The 22,276-nt window shown below is 38.8% G+C and overlaps 1 protein-coding gene across 6 annotated transcripts in view; it reads right to left on the bottom strand.

Moving 5' to 3' along the window:
* Positions 1-243: 243 nt before the first annotated feature.
* The window catches only part of BORA (BORA aurora kinase A activator), a 32,438-nt gene continuing 10,405 nt past the window's right edge, over positions 244-22,276 (bottom strand). For 2 of the 6 annotated variants that reach the window (XM_086328535.1, XM_086328538.1), the window contains exons 4-13: positions 21,573-21,618; positions 18,013-18,094; positions 11,538-11,603; positions 10,733-10,789; positions 10,094-10,320; positions 9,487-9,543; positions 9,050-9,182; positions 6,205-6,815; positions 1,796-1,927; positions 244-561 (exon numbers count right to left, since the gene is read on the bottom strand). In XM_086328535.1, coding sequence (XP_086184661.1) covers positions 496-561; positions 1,796-1,927; positions 6,205-6,815; positions 9,050-9,182; positions 9,487-9,543; positions 10,094-10,320; positions 10,733-10,789; positions 11,538-11,603; positions 18,013-18,094; positions 21,573-21,618 — 1,477 coding nt within the window. In that variant the 3' untranslated portion in view covers positions 244-495. The remainder of the gene's footprint in view (positions 562-1,795; positions 1,928-6,204; positions 6,816-9,049; positions 9,183-9,486; positions 9,544-10,093; positions 10,321-10,732; positions 10,790-11,537; positions 11,604-18,012; positions 18,095-21,572; positions 21,619-22,276) is intronic. The other 4 variants (XM_086328536.1, XM_086328539.1, XM_086328540.1 and 1 more) reach the window with 2 other exon arrangements.

The raw sequence follows: 22,276 nt of genomic DNA, 5'->3' as shown, positions 1-22,276 counted from the left end.
AATACAAAGTTTGTAAGTTCCCTTCTTAATCAGATTTATTCCTTTCACAAAGGTTACAAATTTGAATTCATCTGTATATTCACATACTTTTATGTAAAATACAACATAGCACCTTCACAGTTCCACACCTTCCCAGACTAATGCTAAATCAGTACTGTCAGTGAGGCTAAGAAGCAGTTCATTGACCCTGCAGGACTGAAGCAAAGTTGTCACTCAAGTTTTTATTAAACACATCACTCAATGTCAATATAAAAATATTTATTGATAATAAAATGAACCTGTACTGAAGTAACTTGTTGAAAGTTCCAGGAGCTTTTCTGTTGTTTCTGTGTCACTGAACTAAGCCCTTGATTTTTCACATTCAGGAGGGAAAGAAAAAAGCTCAGCATGTTAGTTGAAGCAGTTTTTTCCCCAATCATGATCACATTATTGATCCCATGCATAAAAAATATGAGGAGCTGTCCAGTGATAGTCTTTGGTTCTGAGAGAGGTATCCTAAGGACTGCTGCATTGAGGCAAGTTTGAAGTTTTCATCCAACACCTTTGCATTGAGTGGTCTTGCTGTGAAAAAAGAAAAACCTTATTTTCAGTTTAAAAAGGACCATTCAAGGATACAATTATTATGTGAACTGTCTTTAAAACCTAGATGCAAATATTTCCTCATGCACTCTAGAGGGATAGTGAAGACATATTTTGTTACAAATCAATGTTCTGTATCATAAAAGTACTTCCTGTATCTTAATGCTTGCTTGCTCTTAAATGGACAACTAGTATCCCACACCTCATGATAAAATGGAGGAAAGGTAAAATAGTGTAGCCTGCATTTTAAATTGGCATATAAAAATCAGATTCTCCTGATTAGTGCCTAAAGTTATAATGGAATTCTTCAAATATGAATACAGTTGTCCCCAGTATTGATAGGGAATTGGTTCTAGGACCCCCCAAGGATACTGCAATCTGTGGATAGTCAAGTTCCTTATATGAAAGGGCACAGCACTGATATTTACATATAAACATCCTCTCATATATTTTAAATCCTCTCTAATCTACTTAAAATACCTAATACAGTATAAATACTATGTAAATAGTGGCAAATAAAAGTTCCATGTAAATAGTTGGCACATGGCAAATTCAAGTTTTGCTTTTGGAACTCTCTGGAGTTTTTTTCCCTCGAATATTTTTGATCTGAGGTTGGCTGCATTAATGGATGTGAAACTGGCAGATATATGGAGGGTCTCCTGTATATAGTCATAACTGTCCTCTCGAGGTTCAGTGAATGTCTATGTCAACAGTGTACTTTTGTATAAATATTCAGCTTTTTAGATACATATATCTTACCTCTGAAGGCTCAGGTTTTAAGAGTCCTTTCCTTTGCCTGTTCTTAGTTGATGTGGAATCTCTCAATTGTACTATTTCCCTCTCTAATAATCAAAACTCTTTGTGTTTAGCTTTGAGACAATATTAGGCAAAAAGGTCCGCCTCCCTCCTATTCGATCCCCTCTCTTCCTGTTGCCCTGTAGTTTAAAGGAACTAATTTCAGCCCCAGCTCCAAAGTAGCATTAGCTCCCCGACCCCGCCAACCCCAACCTCTTCTTATGCTTCCTCATAGCAGAAGAGTTAGGAAAATGAAGTGGTCTGAAGCACTTTCTCCTGCTGTTAAATGAAGACAGGATGAGGCATAAAGATGATAGTGGAGTTTTAAGCAAAATCGGGAAAAGAAACAGGCTGACAACAGTCACATTTAGTAAAATACAAACTACAACCATTTCAAACTTGCTCTATGTTTTTTCCATACCTTTGTATTAAAAACTCGAGATTTATTCTCGACTTCCAAGGTTTGTGCATCACTTTCTTTGCAGTAACTTTCTGCTCCAACGGTATCCATAATATTGCTTCCACAATTCTGTGTATTATAGCCACTATCCATCTGCCAGGAATGAGAAGAGAGAAAAACCACCACAGATAACACCGCAAACTAATTCGCTTAACCACAAAAGTTATTTTCAGAAACTTTTATGTTTAAGTAAATTTATTTTAGAATATTTATATAAAATGTTATATATATAATTAGATATGGCTTATATAAGTAAATATAAAGACCATTTAAAAACATTAAATCACTTTATATATACCATTCACAACTGAACACTACAAGTAATATTTAATATTGATTATATTGAATTTTAAAAGCAATATACATAAAAGGTAGTTCTACATAGAACTGTTTGTTCTTCAAAGTAGTTACTACAATTCCTTCTAATAAAATACATCTTGTAATTTTCTTTAAAATCAGTGAACAAGGCACCAAGAACATATTTTTCTGTTACTTTGTGCTCACACCCGGTGGATGAAAATAAAAATAACAATCAACTTCTTGCAATTTATTTACTAAGCTTGTCTCTCTAAAGGTTTACTTGCATCTCTAAATAAAATTTACCTAAAAGGCATGGTACCTTCAAGAGGATTCAAAACAACACACATTTTTTAGACGTCCTATACTCTAACCTATTGTTGAAATAAAAAAATCTTACCTTCATAATAATACCATGTATATAAAATAGCTCTAGATGTTAGCTCAACTTTTCGTTTTAATTAAAATTGTAGCATTCAACAATACACTGTTACAGCCCAAAAGAGCAAAAGAAAAAAAGGGACTCTAGCAAACTTCAATTTTGGTACAAATAGGACAAATATTTATTTTGTGAGGGCCTAAAAAAGTGCCAATGGCACCCCACTCCAGTACTCTTGCCTGGCAAATCCCATGGACGGAGGAGCCTGGTGGGCTGCAGTCCATGGGGTCGCTAAGAGTCAGACACGACTGAGCGACTTCACTTTCACTTTTCACTTTCATGCACTGGAGAAGGAAATGGCAACCCACTCCAGTGTTCTTGCCTGGAGAATCCCAGGGACGGTGGAGCCTGGTGGGCTGCCGTCTTTGGGGTCGCAGAGTCGGACACGACTGAAGCGACTTAGCAGCAGCAGCAGCAAAAAAGTGCCAGGCCCCATATGGTACTCAGTGTAATATCATTCTCATTTTCTCCTTGCAACACCCTATTAACTGCACAGATGAGGAGACTGAGGCTTGGGAAGGATAACTTTTATAGTGTTGGGATGAGGTCAGGAAGAGTTGAGGCCCCCCTGCCTCTGTCCACTGCACACACTGCACTTAACTGCACAGTGCTGAACGCCTAACAACACAACCCACAAGGCAGTCATCTTGCACTTAACCCCCTGATATGCCAACTATAATCAGCTAAGGGAAAACTACATTTGCCCCAATCACCAACATCAGAATAGCCTAGTAAGTCCATTCTATCATAAGAAAAATGTCTTTAGTTTTCAGGGATGGATGCATGTTCACTCCTGGGAGTCACATTCCATCTGAACAAAACTCTTGTGATGTAGGGACGATGGTACACAGGGCGTCTGCCCCACTCTCTAGGAAGGAAAGGATTCACAGGTGCCCAAAAGGTGACATGGTGGCTGACCCCCTCCCTTGCCCCCCGACAGCTCCCATCTAAGCCTCTACTAATGTCAGTGCCTACTGTGTGCCAACAGATGACACAGGTCACCTCACCACTCCCCACAGGCCTCAGGGGAGGCAACACGGTATTTCAAACTCTGGAAAGCCAATGTGACTGAAACAGAGAAGGAAGGGAAACAAAACAAAGCTGGAGAGTAAAGCCAAGGCCAGACCACGCAATGCTTTGCCAGCCACAAGATTTCTGCATTAATGCCAAGGCCAAAACAAGCAACAATAACAAAAAAAAAGCTTAGAAATTCAATATGCAGAAATAAAAACTCAATAGAAGGGTTATTATATAAAGTTGAGCAAATTTCCCCAAAATTAGAACAAAAGGGAGTTAAAAACAAAAAACAGTGAAAAGATTTGTTTAAATTAGAGAATCAAAAGAACTTCTAAAGAGAAGAGTAAAAATCGAAGATAATATTCAAGAAAAGATCCAAGAAGTGAAGGGCAAGAGTTTACAGATCACAAGGAACTGAGTGCCCAGTACAACTGATGAAAAGGAACCCACACCAAAGAATCACTGCAATTTCAGGACCCTTTAATTCCAGAAAGGGGTAAAATGAGACCAGTGCAAAACGGTGAAGCACTCAAATGGTTTCAGGTCTTTCACCAGCAACACTGAGAACAGAATCAACGAAACAACCCCGTCAAAGTCTGGAGGGCAATTATTTCCAAATTCTCAAATGTGACAGAATAAAGATAAATCCAGCAGAAGTGCACTATCTTGAAAAATGGACTTTTCCTCAGAAAGCTACTGGAAAATGTGTTCCAGTCAAGTGAAAAGCAAGCCTGGAAAGAGAACGGGGCACAGGAACATGGGAGAGGTTGAGGAAGTTCTCAGGATGAAGGGATACTCCAAGAACACAGCTGTGTTCCATGCCTGGAGGCCAACCTGTCACAACAAAGCAAGTCAAAAGGCCCTGAGAAACGTGGCCATTTTTGAATATCAGGAGCTGCCTCTGTGGTTGGAAGTAAAGAATGTATGAAAATATTTCTAAACTACAAAATTTTCTGGTAACAGATAAAGCCCAAAAGGTAAAGCTGAGACTGACTGGTAGATACCACAGACAGAAAGAACTATGTTCTAGCTTCTAAGGAAGGAGACTTGTAAAGGGGAGAGCAGTCCTCTAAGATAGGCTGGGACATCCCTGCACGTACTCAGGGAGACAGTGGATGGCAATTTAGCAGTAAGACAGGCTCCCAATGGGTGGTTGGACTGGATGATTAATTTGTATGCCTATGAAAGTATTTTCTAGTGCTTCTATAAGAGTTCTGAAAGAAAGGAAGAAAAAAAGAGAGCAAAAAACGATACTTTTAAGACTAAGTTTGACCTGATGTGCTTCTTTATTTAGGAACCAAATTCAGAAGTTGGAATATGTAAAGGTGGTTCTAGTGTATTTTTCTGAGCAACGATCCTAGAAGTTAGGATAGACAATATAGGCATAAAATATGAGCAAAGCAGTATATGTAATTTGGAGTCATTTAAAAATCTCTCCATGGGATTTAAACTTTATCATGTCAAAACTGATAGCACTATAGCATTATAGAGTTGTGAGGATTAGATACATTGGTATAAAGAGGCTAGAAGAGTGTCTGGCACAGTGGAAGACTGTGTAAGTATTAACTATTACTATGGATCAGTATTAACTTAAAGAATGTGGACTCTAAAGCCAGACTGCCAAGATTGGAATCCTGGCTTGACCACTTACTAACTACAAAGGCAATTTACTGATCCTCTCTGACCCTCAGTTTCCTCATCTGTAAAATGGGGACAAGGGTACATCTATTTCATAGGATTATTAAGAAAGTTAAACAAAGTAACATATGTAAAGTACTTGAAATAATGCCTGGTATATTTTAACAGCTACGTAAGTGTTAGACATTGTTACTATGAAATTGGAGGTAGAATTGCCTTTCTGACTATTTTAAAGTTCTTTCAAAATTCCCAACTCAAAGAATATGACAATTAATGAAACAAATGTCTTTCTGAAAGGAAGCTGCTCGCTGTGAACCGCATTTGTCAAATGAATCATGCCTTCCTGATATTTGATACTACAAAATAGGAAATGTATGATTAAATGAAAAATGGCGGTTATAAATCACGTTTTTTAAAAGTACAAAAAAAAAATACATAAAATTATTCTCAACTATGTCTTCTCCCTAAATCATATAAAAGAAAAACCGAAACTATTGTATTTTTAGAATACAAAGCTATACCACAAACTGAATTCCTTTGGAACTAGCTCCACAGGAAAGAAAGGTGAACCCTGGGAAGTTGCCAGACTCTAGCAGTTATCTGCTCTTTTTTCCTACTCCATAGAATTATCAGTGAATATGATTATTAAATATGCATCACCAGGCCAAAGAAGACAACCCTCTTGATATCATCTAGTGCTGATTCAAGAAAACAATATATAATGCTATAGGTTCCACATTTAGCCTATTTCTTTCTCTCTCTGTCTTTCTCTCTTTTTTTGGCCATGACCCAGGACATGTCCAATCTTAGCTGCTGGCCAGGGATCAAACCCACCCCACCTACAGTGGAAGCCAGGAATCTTAATCACGGGAAGGCTAGGTCCCAAACCCATTTTCTTTCTTACTATAATCTTAGGAAGAAAAGGCTACAGAACACCAAGGAAGCAAGGAAAGGACTCCAGAACATTCAAACGCCTTACCTGAATGTTACTGCTTTCACAGGGAAGGACACTGCTTTCTGCGAGAGGTGACAAGCACATGTGAGAGTTTTCAATACTGAAAGCCATCCCGCTCACAGAATCTGCCGCGGGTAAATTCCCATTATGAACTGGCTCCTTAATCCAGGTGGTCTCATCGGCTATCTCGATGGGATCGACCATGTCCACAGTGTTATTCTTCTTCTCACTCTCCACATCCTGCAGCAGTTCCAGTTCTTTCTCAGAAGCTCCGGACTGGCTCTGGGTAATAGACATGGCGGTCACCACCAAGTGCGCGCCGCACGGAGACGTGTCACTGCCCAACTGCGGCAGGTGGACTCCAGCCATGCCCGTGACTGGGGCTGAGGCGTCTGTGGAAGGAACAGCTGCCTGGTCTTCTTCTTCTTCGCCACGAGCCTCAAGAGTGAAAGGAACTCGAATCAGTGAGGTCCGATACTGGGCACCTCCTCTGCACATCTCCAGTCTCATAGGAGACCAATTTTTAATTGGTGAGCAGCCATCTATGTAAGGACTTCTGATATATGGATTGGTAATCCCATTACAATTGGTTCCAGATGAAGCATCAGGAGAATGAAAAGCAAACTTCCTTTGTTCTAAAAGATAGGGAGGGGAAAAAAAATAGATGGGGAAGGAAAAGTCACCTCATGTGAAATGGAAAAGCCATTACTAAATGGTCGTCATCACAGTCCACGACAGCAAAACCGGATGTCTCTAACAGTGGTGGTGTTTCCTAAAGTGAAATCTTGGTGTCAAAAATAACATCACAAACAAATGTGTATCCATAGGCAGGGCGAGGCTCTTCAAACTCTGGCGCTTTCCCTTTTGTAGTTAAACAAAATATTTTATTCCCTGAAAATCATTTCCTCACAAACATATTGTTACAGCAATGCTGTTCAAATCCAAGATATAGAACAAACCAGCTGACAGCTGCAAAATAACCTGGTAAATGAAATATGTAATAATCTGTTTGTCTTTAGGTAAAATACTACCCATGCTTGCGTGCTAAGTTGCTTGAGTGCTAAGTCACTTCAGTCGTGTCGACTCTGTGCAACTCTATGGACGGTAGCCAGACAGGCTCCTCTGTCCATGGGGATTCTCCAGGCAAGAATACTGGAGTGGGTTGCCATGCCCTCCTCCAGGGGATCTTCCCAACCCAGGGACTGAACTTGTGTCTCTTATGTCTCCCGCATTGGCAGATGGGTTCTTTACCACTAGTGCCACCTGGGAAGCCCCAGGTGGGCGCTGTAAGCAACATTAAAAGGCAAACAAAAGATTGCGCAACAAGGTCTGCAAAAATAGAGAGCTTAACGATGGTAAATGAAACTATAAAAATGCCTTAAAAGTTAATAGTTTTTTACAACACTTCATTAGCTTAATAAAAACAAAAGTTTTAAAAATGGGCAAAGCACATAAACAATCCTCCCAATGGTAAATGAACTCATGAAGTGTTTGGCCACACAAATAATAAAGAGTAGGGAAATTAAATGAGTGGCCATTTGTTGAACAAAAATTCTGATGTCTGAACTCATAATTCCTTCACCTTCCCAAACAAATGACCAACAAACATTTGGAAAGAATTCTACATTGTAATAAATTAAAGATGCAGAAATTAAAGCAGTAAGAGACCTTTTTGTAATGCACTGAATCAACAAACATCATAAAGAATCAAACAATAAAAAACATCAAAAAGAACACTGGGAAGATCAGTGTTGCTAGATGAGGGGAAATAACTTCCTCACACACCACTGATGACAATTTCAACTGGTGCAACTTCTTAGGAAGAAAATTTGACAAAATTCCTCAAGAGCTTAAAAACAGTCATCCTCTCACCAAATAATTCTACTTCTGAGATTTTAACCTAAAGAAATAAATATATACAATACAATGTATATACAAGGAAAAATTAGAAATAATGTAAATGTTTACCTATGATTAAAGACAAAGGTACATCCGTGAAATGGAATATCAGACAGTGATTCAATATCATGGTTTCAGACAATAATAAATGACCTGGATGACTTATGAATACTTATAATAAAATGCTTTGTGAGAAAAGCAGGATATAGAACTATGTGTGTGTGTGTTCACACATGAGTGGAGATATATATACACATATACACATGAACACATATAAGGGGAAGACCAACAAAAATAGTTTTCAGTTTTCTAACTGTATTTACCATGAATAGATTTTTGTAAATTGGGAATGATTTTCAACAAGTGCTGTAATTTTTTTTAAAAGAAACTGATATAGTGTAAAGAGAAATATGTAAATCCCGCCATATGATATTCACCTAAAAACCTTATGCAAACAAATACACTTTTACAAAATATAAATATCTGATTGTGTGTGTGTGCCAAGTCACTTGTGTCCAGCTCTTTGCGACCCTATGGACTGTAGCTCGTCAGGCTCCTCTGTCTTTCAATCTCTTATGTCTCCTGGATTGACAGATGGTTCTTTACCACCTGAGAAGCCCACATATCTGATTACCAAAGTCTGATTACACAGTGGAGGGCACTCCAAAACCAACTTATCTCTACAACTGCCATCTTCTTTGATTCTGCTTGTAAAATATTTGATATAAATAATGCTAGTCTAATTACGTGTATCTGACATGAGAGCAAAACCTTGCTGAGAATTTCAGTCTTTGAAAGTAAACTGTTCCTTTTGTTAAAAAAAAAAAAAAAAAACACCCCAGGTTTTAGATTTCAAAAGGGTTAGTAGTCACTTGGAACTCTATAGTTAGAACAAGCTAAAAAAAGCCTCTGTAATAATAAATACTGATAATATAAAAATTTTAATTGGGCGTTTTATTACAAGACATACCTGAGAGTGGTGTCTTTCCTATTTGAAATGCAACTGGTGAGAAAGTGGGTGAAGAAATTGGTGAAGGATTGGTGATGCTTCCCAAACTGTATCTTTTTGCACTATCCTGAATAGGGCTAGAAGAAAACTGCCCCTGTGATAAAATTAAATAAACAAAATTACAGGGTTCTCCTCCTTAGCTCTGTTACACCAAGTGCTACTTGTCTTTATTTTCAAAACACATTTATAAGCTGAGTTGTATAATTCTGGTTAGTCATCAGACAGCAAGATGCCAACTTTGCTTTGTGGCAAAAGGCAAGACACCAAAAGGCAGACCCATCGGCACAGAAAATAAGCTTATGGTGACCAAAGGGGAAGGCGGGGAGGGATAAACAAGGAGTCTGGGAGGAACACACACACACTACTATATATAAAATAGTTAAGCAACAAGGACCTACTGTATAGCACAGGGAACTATACTCGATATTTCGTAATAACTTACGTGGGAAAAGAATCTGAAAAAAATAGATACATATGTATGTATAACTGAATCGCTTTGCTGTACACTTGAAACTAACACAACAATGTAAGTTAACTATACTTTAATAAGAAGAAAAAAGGTTAAAAAAAAAAAAAAAAGACACCAAAAGGCAAGGCATCTTGTGAGGATAGTTAAGAAGACTGTTCCAAAATTTTGAAACAGAATATACTAGACAGACAAAATAAAAATATACCATATTTACACAAACCATTATACTAAGTAGCAGTTTATGAAAAAAATTAAGTTACTCCACTACTACCAATCTAGTTGTGTTATGCTGAAAATCTCCCGTAATTCAGTAAATATCTTACGCTGAAATTTCTTGAGACTCATTTACCTCTAAATACACAGTTGGAGAGTGACCAAAACCATTCCTATACCTAATGACAAAATGTGAACTGGGCTAACCCACATGAAATAGAAAACCCAACAGACAACGAATCACTCCTCTTGAGAGCAACAGGAACTTCTAGGTCCAAGATGCCTACAGCCAGCCAACCAGCCACTGTTAATCCACTTCTTACCGAACTCGGGGTCTGCACAGGGCTCCTACACTGCACAGGAGATAACTCTATTGAATAAAAAACCTCAAGTGACGTCTGGGCACCACTACGAGGACTTCTGGGAGAAGCTGGAGGTAAGGAGTCAGAGATACTTCCGTTGCCATCTAAAAAGAGCTTTCTTCTGAGGGATGAAGAACTGAGGTTTCCAGGAGACTGATCTGCAAATTCATCAGCTCTAAAATAGTCACCTACATTTAATATTAACGGAATAAAAGGCAGAGCTAGTCATTCGAAAGAGCAGTTATATTTTACTTGTCTGATTTTTTTTTTTTAAACAGTTTGTATTATGTTTGAATTTGTTTTCCAAAAAGAGGGAAAAAGTTTAACTGCATAGATGCTGTTTGAAATCCTTTTTTCAGTGTTTCCTTATTAGTATGGGTAGTATCAATAAGATGTGTCTGTGAATAGTTTATGTCTATAGTTAAGTTCATTATGACAAAAAGGCTAATTCAGGCCTTATTAAAGAAAAATTAGAAATTCCAGGATGGCTTCCCCACCTCTTTAAAAAGAGGTATTGCCACAGATCCCCATTTACAAAAAAGCATTAAAACAAAATCTTTTATTTAAGTTATTAAAGGTTTAAACAAATACAATACTTACCTAATATCTTCTCTAAATTAAAATCCACAGGAAGAGACAGCAATGTCTGGCAAGCAGCTGGAAGCAAGCAGACAAATAAATACAAACATGGTTAAATCAACACAAGCACCTAACATGCAGCTCAGTATGGGCTTCCCAATCAACTGTCTCCCCATGATGCTCCAGCCAAACTTGGTCATTTCCTTTATGCATCCCATTCCATACCATCTTCCCATAGACAGGTTCCCTCACTTTCTAACGCTGATGTGAACCCATAAATGCTAAAAGTTAACTCCTGGTTGTGCTGTTGGCACATGAATCAAAAAAGCAGCCGGCTTAAATTTGGGGACAGATTTCCCAATACTAACAAAGTTTCAAAAGAATGCCTTCCAAAACCAAAAATCAATCCACAGGCTTTGCAGCACAACATAACACACTACTGTCGTTCCTCAAACATGGCCAGATGGATCTATTAATATTCGCTGGTGGCTCAGACGGAAAAGCGCCTGCCTGCAATGCGGGAGACCCGGGTTCAATTCCTGAGTTGGGAAGATCCCCTGGAGAAGGAAATGGCAATCCACTCCAGCACTCTTGCCTGGAAAATCCCATGGACAGAGAAGCCTGATAGGCTACAGTCCATGGGGTCGCAAAGAGTCGGACACAACTGAGCGACTTCACTTTCACAAGGTCAGTTTTCATAAAGCTCACTTATAAAAAGCAAACAATTTCAATTCCAGAGTGAAATGTTATCCCATGAACTGAATTTAATATTAAATGTTGCATTAGTATAGAACATATTTCTTTTCCAGTTTATATTCACACTCACCATTGCTTTTCTCAGAATGGATGGTCAGCTTTCTTCCAACTGGAGATTCATTATTTGTGTTGATACCTATAAAACATTCTAAGTGAAAAATCTTAAATTTCCTATTCATTTACTTTAGGGTTACTTTTTCCAGAAAAAAAAAATTAAGTGTGGAAGCTTTTATTTTACATTTAAAAAAATAAATGCCTGCATATGTAAATATAAAATTTGACAAGCTTCTGTTAAATTTATTTATTTTTCAACTTGGGGGAGCACTAGGATAAGAACGTAAGACTGGAGCAGTAGGACTGGAAAAGGTCAGTTTTCATTCCAATCCCAAAGAAAGGCAATGCCAAAGAATGCTCAAACTACCGCACAATTGCACTCATCTCACATGGTAGCAAAGTAATGCTCAAAATTCTCCAAGCCAGGCTTCAGCAATATGTGAACCGTGAACTTCCAATGTTCAAGCTGGTTTTAGAAAAGGCAGAGGAACCAGAGGTCAAATTGCCAACATCCACTGGATCATCAAAAAAGCAAGAGAGTTCCAGAAAAACATCTATTTCTGCTTTATTGACTGTGCCAAAGCCTTTGACTATGTGGATCACAATAAACTGTGGAAAATTCTGAAAGAGATGGGAATACCAGACCACCTGACCTGCCTCTTAAGAAACCTGTATGCAGGTCAGGAAGCAACAGTTAGAACTAGACATGGAACAACAGACTGGTTCCAAATAGGAAAAGGAGTACATCAAGGATGTATATTGTCACCCTACTTATTTAACTTATATGCAGAGTACATCATGAGAAATGCTGGGTTGGAAGAAGCACAAGCTGGAATCAAGATTGCCAGGAGAAATATCAATAACCTCAGATATGCATATGGCACCCACCCTTATGGCAGAAAGTGAAGAACTAAAAAGCCTCTTGATGAAAGTGAAAGAGGAGAGTGAAAAAGTTGGCTTAAAGCTCAACATTCAGAAAACGATGATCATGGCATCTGGTCCCATCACTTCATGGGAAATAGATGGGGAAACAGTGGAAACAGTGTCAGACTTTATTTTTCTGGGCTCCAAAATTACTGCAGATGGTGATTGCAGCCATGAAATTAAAAGACGCTTACTCCTTGGAAGGAAAGTTATGACCAACCTAGACAGCATATTAAAAAGCAGACATTACTTTGTCAACAAAGGTCTGTCTAATCAAGGCTATGGTTTTTCCAGTGGTCATGTATGGATGTGAGAGTTGGACTGTGCAGAAAGCTAAGCGCCGAAGAATTGATGCTTTTGAACTGTGGTGTTGGAGAAGACTCTTGAGAGTCCCTTGGACTGCAAGGAGATCCAACCAGTCCATCCTAGAGATCAGTCTGGGTATTCATTGGAAGGACTGATGTTGAAACTGAAATTCCAATACTTTGGCCACCTGATGCAAAGAGCTGACTCATTTGAAAAGACTCTGATGCTGGGAAAGTTTTGGGGGAGGAGGAGAAGGGGACGACATAGAATGAGATGGTTGGATGGCATCACTGATTCAATGGACATGGGTTTGGGTGGACTCCGGGAGTTGGTGATGGACAGGGAGGCCTGGTGTGCTGCAGTTCCTGGGGTCGCAAAGAGTGGGACATGACTGAGCAACTGAACTGAACTGAGGATACGAATACTAGAGTTGTTTGCCATTCCACTCTCTAGGGCATCTTCCCAACCCAGGGACTGAACCTAGGTCTCCTGCGCTGCAGGCAGATTCTTTACCATTTGACCCACCAGGGAAACCCCACAAGGCTAAAACTCAAGCATTACCATAGCAATTAAGGAGGCATCAAAAGATCCTTTTTAAGGGGAGCAGGGTTGGTCTCTATGTCAACCTTAAAAGGTTGGGGACACGTTAGCTAATGTCAATGTCCTCAGCAGATCCTCGGCGGCTAGATGCTTTTTCAAAATAGGTATGGACAGGACATCCCTGGTGAGCCAGTGGTTAAGAATCTGCTTGCCAAGGGAGGGAATATCAGTTCAGTTTCTGGTCCAGGGATGTTTCCACAAACTGTGGGGCAACTAAGCCTGTGCACCACAACTACTGAGCCTGCGCTCTAGAGCCTGCGAGCCACAGCTACTTGAGCCTGAAGCCCTAGAGCCTGCGAGCCACAGCTACTTGAGCCTGAAGCCCTGGAGCCTGTGCTTAGAGAAGCCACCACAATGAGAAGCCCTCACACAGCAACTAGAGAGTAACCCCTGCTTCCTGCAACCAGAGAAAGTCCACGCACAGCAACAAAGACCCAGAGCTGCCATAAATAAATATTTCTTAATGGGTATAAACTATTGGAATTAAAATGCTAGGCCATTTTGACAGAAACTGCAATTTGATCAGTAAAACTGCACTCAGTTTTTTTCCTCCCCTCAAGACAGGAGTCAAAGATATGGTGCACATAATTTTTTAAAAAATATAAAGGTAATGACTAGTATTAAGCTTCTTAAATTGAAAAATCACCAGGTAGTAAATAAATGGGTGAATGAGTGAATGGGTGGATAATTTAAAGTCTCTCATTAAAGGTCTACTATCAGAATGGTGAAAGATAAAATAAATAAAATTCTAGACTCAAATGCCTTCTTTGCTGTAGGCAGTGTGACCTTCTATAAGGCAAAAGTAATAAAGGTGCTTTGCTGCAAAACCCCTATAACATTAGGGTTTTTGGTCTTTAGGCTGGAGTTCAAACACCGTAAGGAGCTTCCCTGGTAGCTCAGAGGGTAAAGAAACTGCCTGTAATGCGGAAGACCCAGGTTCAGTCCTTGGAGTGGGAAGGTCTCCTGGAGAAGGGAATGGCTACCTACTCCAGTATTCTTGCCTAGAAAATCCCATGGACAGAGGAGCTTGGCAGGCTACCATCCACAGCTCTCAGAGAAGAGTTCGACATGACTGAGTGACTAACACTTTCATACTTTTTCACCAAACATCTTAATGGTGTAAATAAAACCTAGCAGTTTTCCTCCAACCAAACATTATTTGAGTAACATAAAAAACAAACAGGCTCTCTTTCTTACCTGTAGGTATTTCTAAAACTCTTTCCTAACTGTTCTTCCCAATTCCCCGACTCTGGCATTATCCCAACACTGTTCAACTGAATAGCAGTTGTCTCCTCAGTTGTTTCCTCTAAAAGGACTCCATAACTTTAAGACCACAATCAAATGAGGAAACATACATGGATTTGATTACAACAAAATAAGAATTCCCACACAACCAAGGACATCAAAACAAAAGTAACACATGTGACAGGAGATGACATGTGAAATGTTTAGAACTAATGGAACTACTAATGTAACTACACAAAGTACCTTAGCAATTAAAAGGAAAAGAGAAAAAGACAACTCCAATAAGGATGATTTATAAATAGGGATTTTACAAAAGGAAATAAAAAAGCTGTGAGCATATGAGAAATGAAAATTAAAACAATCATTTAGAATGTCAAACAAACCACTGTTGTTGTTGTTAAGTCACGTCTCTTCCGTTACACCATAGACTGTAGCCTGCCAAGCTCCTCTGCCCATGCGATTTTCAGGCAAGAATCCTGGAGTGGGTTGCCATTTCCTTCTCCAGCAACCCAGGGATCAAACACATCTCCTGGGTCTCATGCACTGGCAGGTGGATTCATTACCACTGAGCCACCAGGGAAGCCCCAATGCATTAGAATGGCACAAATCTGAAAGCCAAGTGTTGGCAGGGATGTAGAGACACGGGAATCCTAAACACTGCGGGTGGGCATGCAGGGTGTGTGGTCATTCTGGAGAGCACTCTAGCTCTGCACAATCAAGTCAGATAAACACACTGTCTTTAGCTCAGAAATTCTCAGCCTGTGTATACTTTTCTAAGAAATTCTCATTTAAGTCCATAAATAAAATAAGTACACTCATTGAAGCACCCTGCTACATACATATTGGAATAGTAAAAGTTGACAGCATAAAGTCCACATGTACAAACAAAATCATTTTCCCCCGTGACTCACAATTTCCTTTATTACTCTTTAGGTAAACAACACTGAGCACTTACCACATGCTAAGTATGCGGTCTTGGAGGTATCATCTCATTTAATCTTCCCAACAACCATCATTTCATAGGTAAGGAGAGTGAGGCACCGAACAGCTAAGTAACTCACGTAAAGTCACACAGCTACTAAACTTTACTGCTATACAGCACAGCTCAAACTCAGACAGTATTACTCTAGAGAAAGGGTCAGCAAATGATTGCCCATGGGCCAAATCTGTGTTGTTGCCTTTTTTTGTAAATAAAGTTTTACTGGAACACCTCCACACTCATTCATTATGTATCATCAGTGTTGCTTTCATGGTACAGTAGAACTGAGTGGTTGCAGCAGAAACAGTATGGTCTGCAAAGCATAGAATATTTAATAATTGGTCCTTTACAGATAGAGGTTGCCATCCTCTATTCTAAGGTCACATTTTCCAGGAGAGGTTTTTCTGTGATGATGGAAAAGTTCTGTATCTGGGGCCAACACGGTCACCACTTGGTGAGGCTACTGGGCACCTGAAATGTGAATGTATGACCAGGAAACCGAACTTCAAATTTTAGTTTATTCAAATTTAAATAGCCACATGTGGCTAATAGCTACTATATGTCAAGAACTATGAAGGGTCTGACAAGTTAGCATGTCAGCGTTCCATGGACACTGGCTGAAGTCATAAGGCTTCGGGTCAAAGTCAGAGGACTTCATTATTCTCAGCATAGCAGGCAGCATGAGCTTCATGTTCACATCAGTTCTCTTTGACCATCAATCCTAAAGAAGTGGTACGAAACAGCCCTGGCAGATACAGCACACACAGACGGTCTGTGTTCCCAATCAAGGAACCCTGAGCTTAAGAAATCCCATTCTTATAAGCTGCAACCCAACTTGCTCCAGAGGGAAACAGTACCACACTATTATATCAGACATCAACACAAACCTACCTTCTGCTCCAGAAGGATGCTCTCTCTCTATTCTCCAAGGCTGTTCACAATACAAACATCCTTGAAAAGATAGTTTGGAACAAAACCTGTCTGCGCCACCCTTCATGAGACGTATAGAAATGAGAGACCCACAGAGAACTGAACTGTCTTCCAACACCATATTGGACAGCACAGCTCCCCTGATCAGCCACAACACTCTGTCATCATGGGCTTGATGACTATACCAAAGAGGCTATGTGTGGTATTTCTAGCATCTTCCTGATTCACATCACTTTAAAACAGGATACTTTAAGTATAAAATGTTTAAAAATAAGATCACATAAGACGGTTGATTCAACTGTTCAAAAATCCAACATTAAAAAATTGGGGGCAGGGAACCTAGTATCTATGAAGATGTTACCTTGGATACAGAATTTCTGAGCTGGGAGGGATGTTAACATATAACCATCTTGTTTAACTCCTTGATTTTAGAAATAAAAAACTGAGGCCAAAGGCACTGAGAAAGTTGATCAAGATCACTCCTTCCGGTTTATAATACGGAAGGGCTACAACCCAGGTCCACTGGCTATTGCATGCCACCTTTACTTTGTAACGAATCTGAACTGAGTACAGAATCTGAACTAAGAAATGCTTCACTTTAAAGCCAGGTTCTGACACCTTATTTCTGTAACCCTGGACAGGTGCTCTAACCTTTCAAAAACGAGTTTTTCTCACTTATAAAATGAGGTCAATAACAGCACCTATTTCATACAAGCTGTTGCAAGAATACTGAAAGCACTGAACACTGGGCACATGAAAAGTGATCGACCCATCCTTCCATCTTTCCAAAACACAAAAAACTGTTGTGTTTTGATAAAGAACAGGACTAGTATTCCCTCTTATACTATGTCCTATTAATGTGTGTTATTCTGAAGAGTAGCAATTCCACTGAAATGAGAGATGTGTATATAGAAGTAATATTTGAACACTGCTCACAACTCAGGACAGTGAGAGCAAATAAATATAAGTAACCATTTCCTGGAGGTAGAAAAACATTTGAAAGATTGTTGGCTTGACCTTCAGTTTCCTTATTAACTTTGCAGATAATTGGCCGTATTACACTACCCCAGAGGTCATATAAATGCCCAATCCTCCTCTACTACTATAAGAAACCAGCAAACTAGCAAAAAACAAAGCAATTTAAGGATTTCATTAAAAAAACTAACCTTCAAAATCACTGCAAAAATCATTAACAACTCAGATCTATATCCAATACTATTTCTGTGTCTATGGGTCTCTATAACCATCATTATAACTTGATATTCACAATGATCATGAAGAAAAAATTAAATTCAGAAAAGAATGGCTAAAAAAAAAGAAATTTGTAAATTTTAGTCAAGTTTTGAATCCTTACTTTTAAATAGTTAAACCTGGTATCCCAGAAATTAAATTTTATAGCAAGCTTCCTCCCAAAGCAGATAAACTGATACTTCACTATATATGTTGTTTTACATTCACTGCTTTCTATTTTTATGAGTTTTATTCATACAATTTTTAATACACTCACATTTACTGGAATGATACTCTGAAAGCTGTTTCCCTTCATGATCAGTCCAAGGAGAGGGTACGATGACATCCTTAGTGAAAAACTAGGAGAATTAAAAGTCCTTCAATTAGGCATATGAAATAGGAAAAGGTAGTTGTGCTAAATAACCATCAAACATGCTACACACTGACTTTATAGTTATATTTTAAAATTTAAATCTTAAAGCCCAAATGAGCAAAGTGAAATGGACGAAATTTAAAGTATATATAAAGAGAAGGTTTAAAGCTTCAAATCAACCCCTTACATTTGAAATTTGCAAATTAAGCTAAGGGTATTATTCACAAAGAAAATATCTTTCATTTCTCCCCCAGTTTTTTTGGAGGGAAGGATGAGGTTGACGAAAGGGAGGATGAAGAGGGAAGGAATAAAGGAAGACAGACGTATATGTGTAAACCAAGAGGCGGTGTGCTGGAGCTACCTTGTCCTGACTCTCAAAATCTGATTATTAAATTTTCAGGAATCCTGTGGATCAGTTGTCAAACAAAGCCAACATTAAAATTACGTAAACAAATAAATTATATTAAAAAATAAAAACCCAAATCATCGCTTGGTAATTATTTTACTACATGTAACAATATCTATGCTCCTGAGGTTATTTACAGAGAGTCCCCTACATATGAATGAGTTCTGTTTCAAGAGCAAGTTCACAGGTCCAATTTGTTCATAAGTCCAACAAAGTTAGCCTAGGTACCCAACTAACACAGTCATCTATATAGTATTGTGTTGTCATAGATTCATAATACTTTTCACACAAATAACACAGAAAAAGCAAATAAAAAAATTAAGAAAACATTTTGAATCTTACAGTATAGTACCTTGGAAAGTACAATAGTACAACAGCTGGCATAAGTGAAAAGACAAGAAGAGTTACTGACTGGAGGAGGGGGAGGAGGTGGGAGAGGGTAGAGCTGAAGGATCGTCAGCAACAGGAGACGGAGGGCAAGCTGCAATTTCACTCATGCCTGACGTTGATGGCACAGGTTCTGGTTAGCAACCTGAAGGTTCGAATGTAGGGGACTTACTGTCTTTTGTATTTGTGTGGTAGAATGCCTGCATATAATGGTGTACCACATACATTTCTTTTCCCATTCAGCGATGTCATAATCACTAAACTGAAGCTGGCCATGGCTGGAGTATCTGTGTTATGGACAGCAGATTACTAACACTCATACTTCCCCCACAGTCAGAGGGCCAGTTGTTATATATTTATCAGCACACCACTGGTCAGTGTACTCTAACAAGTGGAGATAGAGCATTTAGATAAAAGCTGTATTACTGTATTAGGCTTAATTCACTTTATATAGGAATGAAAGAGGAAAGACATTTATACCAACGCTCTAATACAGTATTTTGCCCTCCCATCTCTGTTTTGAAGGTAACACAAAACATTTTCTTTATATTTTGCAATACTTATGACAAAAAACTAATTTCCTGACTAAACTACCTATGAATACATAAAAGACGTTAAAAAAAATGGAGTTGGGGAGCAGAGATACAGACAGTTCCCAGAAAAAAAAGGAATATAAAAGACTCACAAACTCATGAAGCAAAGCATAAGTTCACTCAAAATGAAAGATGGAAATCCAATAACAAGATAAAAATTTTAAAGTAGTAAGAATAGCATTATTTAAGCAGTTTGCTGACAGCCAGTATTGCAGATAACGAGAATATAGGCAGTATCATAACATGGCCAGGAGAACAAATCGGTACAACCTTTAGGGAAGGCAATATGGCAAAATATACCAAAATTGAAAACACAAACCCTCTGATTTAGCAAGTCCATAAAGATATACGTACAAGTGTGTTCACTGCAGAAAAACACTGAACACAACCTACACATCTGTCAACAGGGGCTGGATTTGATTATGATACATTCATACAATGGAATACTATGCTATTTACTAAAAATCACTATGTGCTGATAATCAAAAATAAAATCTAAGAGATTATTAACTAGAAAAAAGAGGCAAAAGAGTATCAGAATGATGATCCTGCTAAGTCACTTCAGTCGTGTCTGACTCTATGCGACCCTATAGATGGCAGCCCACCAGGCTCCCCTGTCCCTGGGATTCTCCAGGCAAGAACACTGGAGTGGGTTGCCATTTCCTTCTCCAATGCGTGAAAGTGAAAAGTGAAAGTGAAGTCGCTCATTTGTGTCTGACTCTTTAGCGACCCCATGGACTGCAGCCTACCAGGCTCCTCCATCCGTGGGATTTTCCAGGCAAGAGTACTGGAGTGGGGTGCCATTGCCTTCTCCAATGATGATCCTATTTATGTGCAAATATTTAAAGGACATGAGCTATTACATACACAAAATGTATCTGAGAGTATACTTAAGAAATGTTAATGGCAATTAATTTCAAGGATTAAGGCAGGGAATGAGAGGATCTTTGTTTTCATTTTATGTTTTTTCCTTTGCAGTTTGGATTTTTCTGTTTTTAGTATGTGCATGTATTTACTGTATTTCACATATATAAACATGAATTTAATTTGCTACTGATACATTAACTTCTGCTACATTAGCCATAGTCTTCACTCTGAATTAATTTTCTTAAGTTTTTTTCTGAAATTTCCCTTTAAAATTAAGTTGAGAATTTGAAAGAGGAAGCATACTTTCCAAAATGTTGGGAAATGGGAAAGAGTCTGAGAATATTCAACTGGGGAGGAATCAGGTGACTGGATTAGAATGAAAATGTTGAAGTTATTAGATAGATTAACAAGTAGATAATATTTAGCAGGAGTAAAGCTTAGGAAACTGTTTCCTAAGAAACAGGCTATATCTGAAATGTGGGGGCTCACTGAATCTCTGAACATGCCATAGCTCAAGTCTTTTGGGGTGCAGAAGAATCAAGCATAGCTAACGAATAGAAGAGGGCAGAGGAAGACTAGTAAGGGAAAAAGGAAGGACAAGGCTGCCACGGCCTGAAGGCTTTCTGAAAAATAACCAAGACAGACAACCTTTACACTCTAAAGGATTTTAGCAAAAAAGGAAAGCAAAAAGTGAGACGCTTAGTTTATTAGCTTAATATAAAAAAAAAAACCTTATCTTTGTGATATACTTTTTCTATTTAGCAGTATACTGTATTTCATGAAATATACTCAATGTGTTAAAAATTCAAAGAATTAACAAGAACAAAAGATAAAACTATTCCTGAGGCCAGGCTAGATTTTCAAGGCTTGAAAAAATCCAGCTTTCTCTACTCCAACTTGAAACAATGGTTCATGTTGATCAAAGGCACAAGAAGAAAACTATGTCAGGTCCTGAGAAGGAAGAGATGAATTGTGACCAGAAAAGAACTCAGTCTTGGGGAAGAAAAGCATAAAACCGATTATTACAATGAAAGGCGCTGGATCAGCTCAAAAACACCAGTCTTAGGGGAGCTCCGAGGGATACTGGGAACGGACAGACTTGGGGAAGTTGAGACAGGAAAGATGTGAAGGAAGTCTTCCTCTCTTAGAGGTGCTGTGCATGCAGAATGGGTGCTTAACTGGCTTCACCATCAGTAATAGTTTCAAGTTACCTCTTCAATGGCTTTTTGTCTTTTGTCTTCCACATCTTTATCTATTCTATGCAGAGATAAAAAAGAAAAATAACCATACCATTACTTCAGCAGACTGAACATTTAAAATAATAACCTTTCAAAGAAATAGTTTTCTTCCACGTTAGAAACTGGCAAATGTTAAGCTCATTTTAAAAGAAAAATTGGGATCTTATCACTTTTGTAAATGACAGTATTTGGAGAGTCAGCCTTGTGCTATTAGGCTTACCTGCCCCACCTTTTCCATTCACAGTTTGAATGGAATATTTTCTAGTAAAAGGCTTGCTGCTGCTGCTAAGTCATGTCAGTTGTGTCCGACTCTGTGAGACCCCATGGATGGCAGCCCACCAGGCTCCCCCGTCCCTGGGATTCTCCAGGCAAGAACACTGGAGTGGGTTGCCATTTCCTTCTCCAATGCATGAAAGTGAAAACTCAAAGGGAAGTCGCTCAGTGTGTCTGACTCTTTGCAACCCCATGGACTGCAGCCTACCAGGCTCCTCCGTCCATGGGATTTCCCAGGCAAGAGTACTGGAGTGGGGTGCCATCGCCTTCTCCGAGTAAAAGGCTTACATGGATACAATTTTTAAATTACTATTAACAATAGAAATAAAGCACTTTGAATAAACTGAGCTCTTTAATCACAATTTAAGAAGTATGTCATTCCACAGAAATCTAAAAACTGTCCA

Source organism: Bos grunniens, chromosome 12 (genome assembly GCF_055505025.1).
Source record: "Bos grunniens cultivar Pamir isolate PY7600 chromosome 12, Bosgru_T2T1.0, whole genome shotgun sequence".
Classification (NCBI taxonomy): domain Eukaryota; kingdom Metazoa; phylum Chordata; class Mammalia; order Artiodactyla; family Bovidae; genus Bos; species Bos grunniens.
Note: the sequence above shows the minus strand (reverse complement) of the source record. Positions and strands in the feature narration are given on the sequence as shown.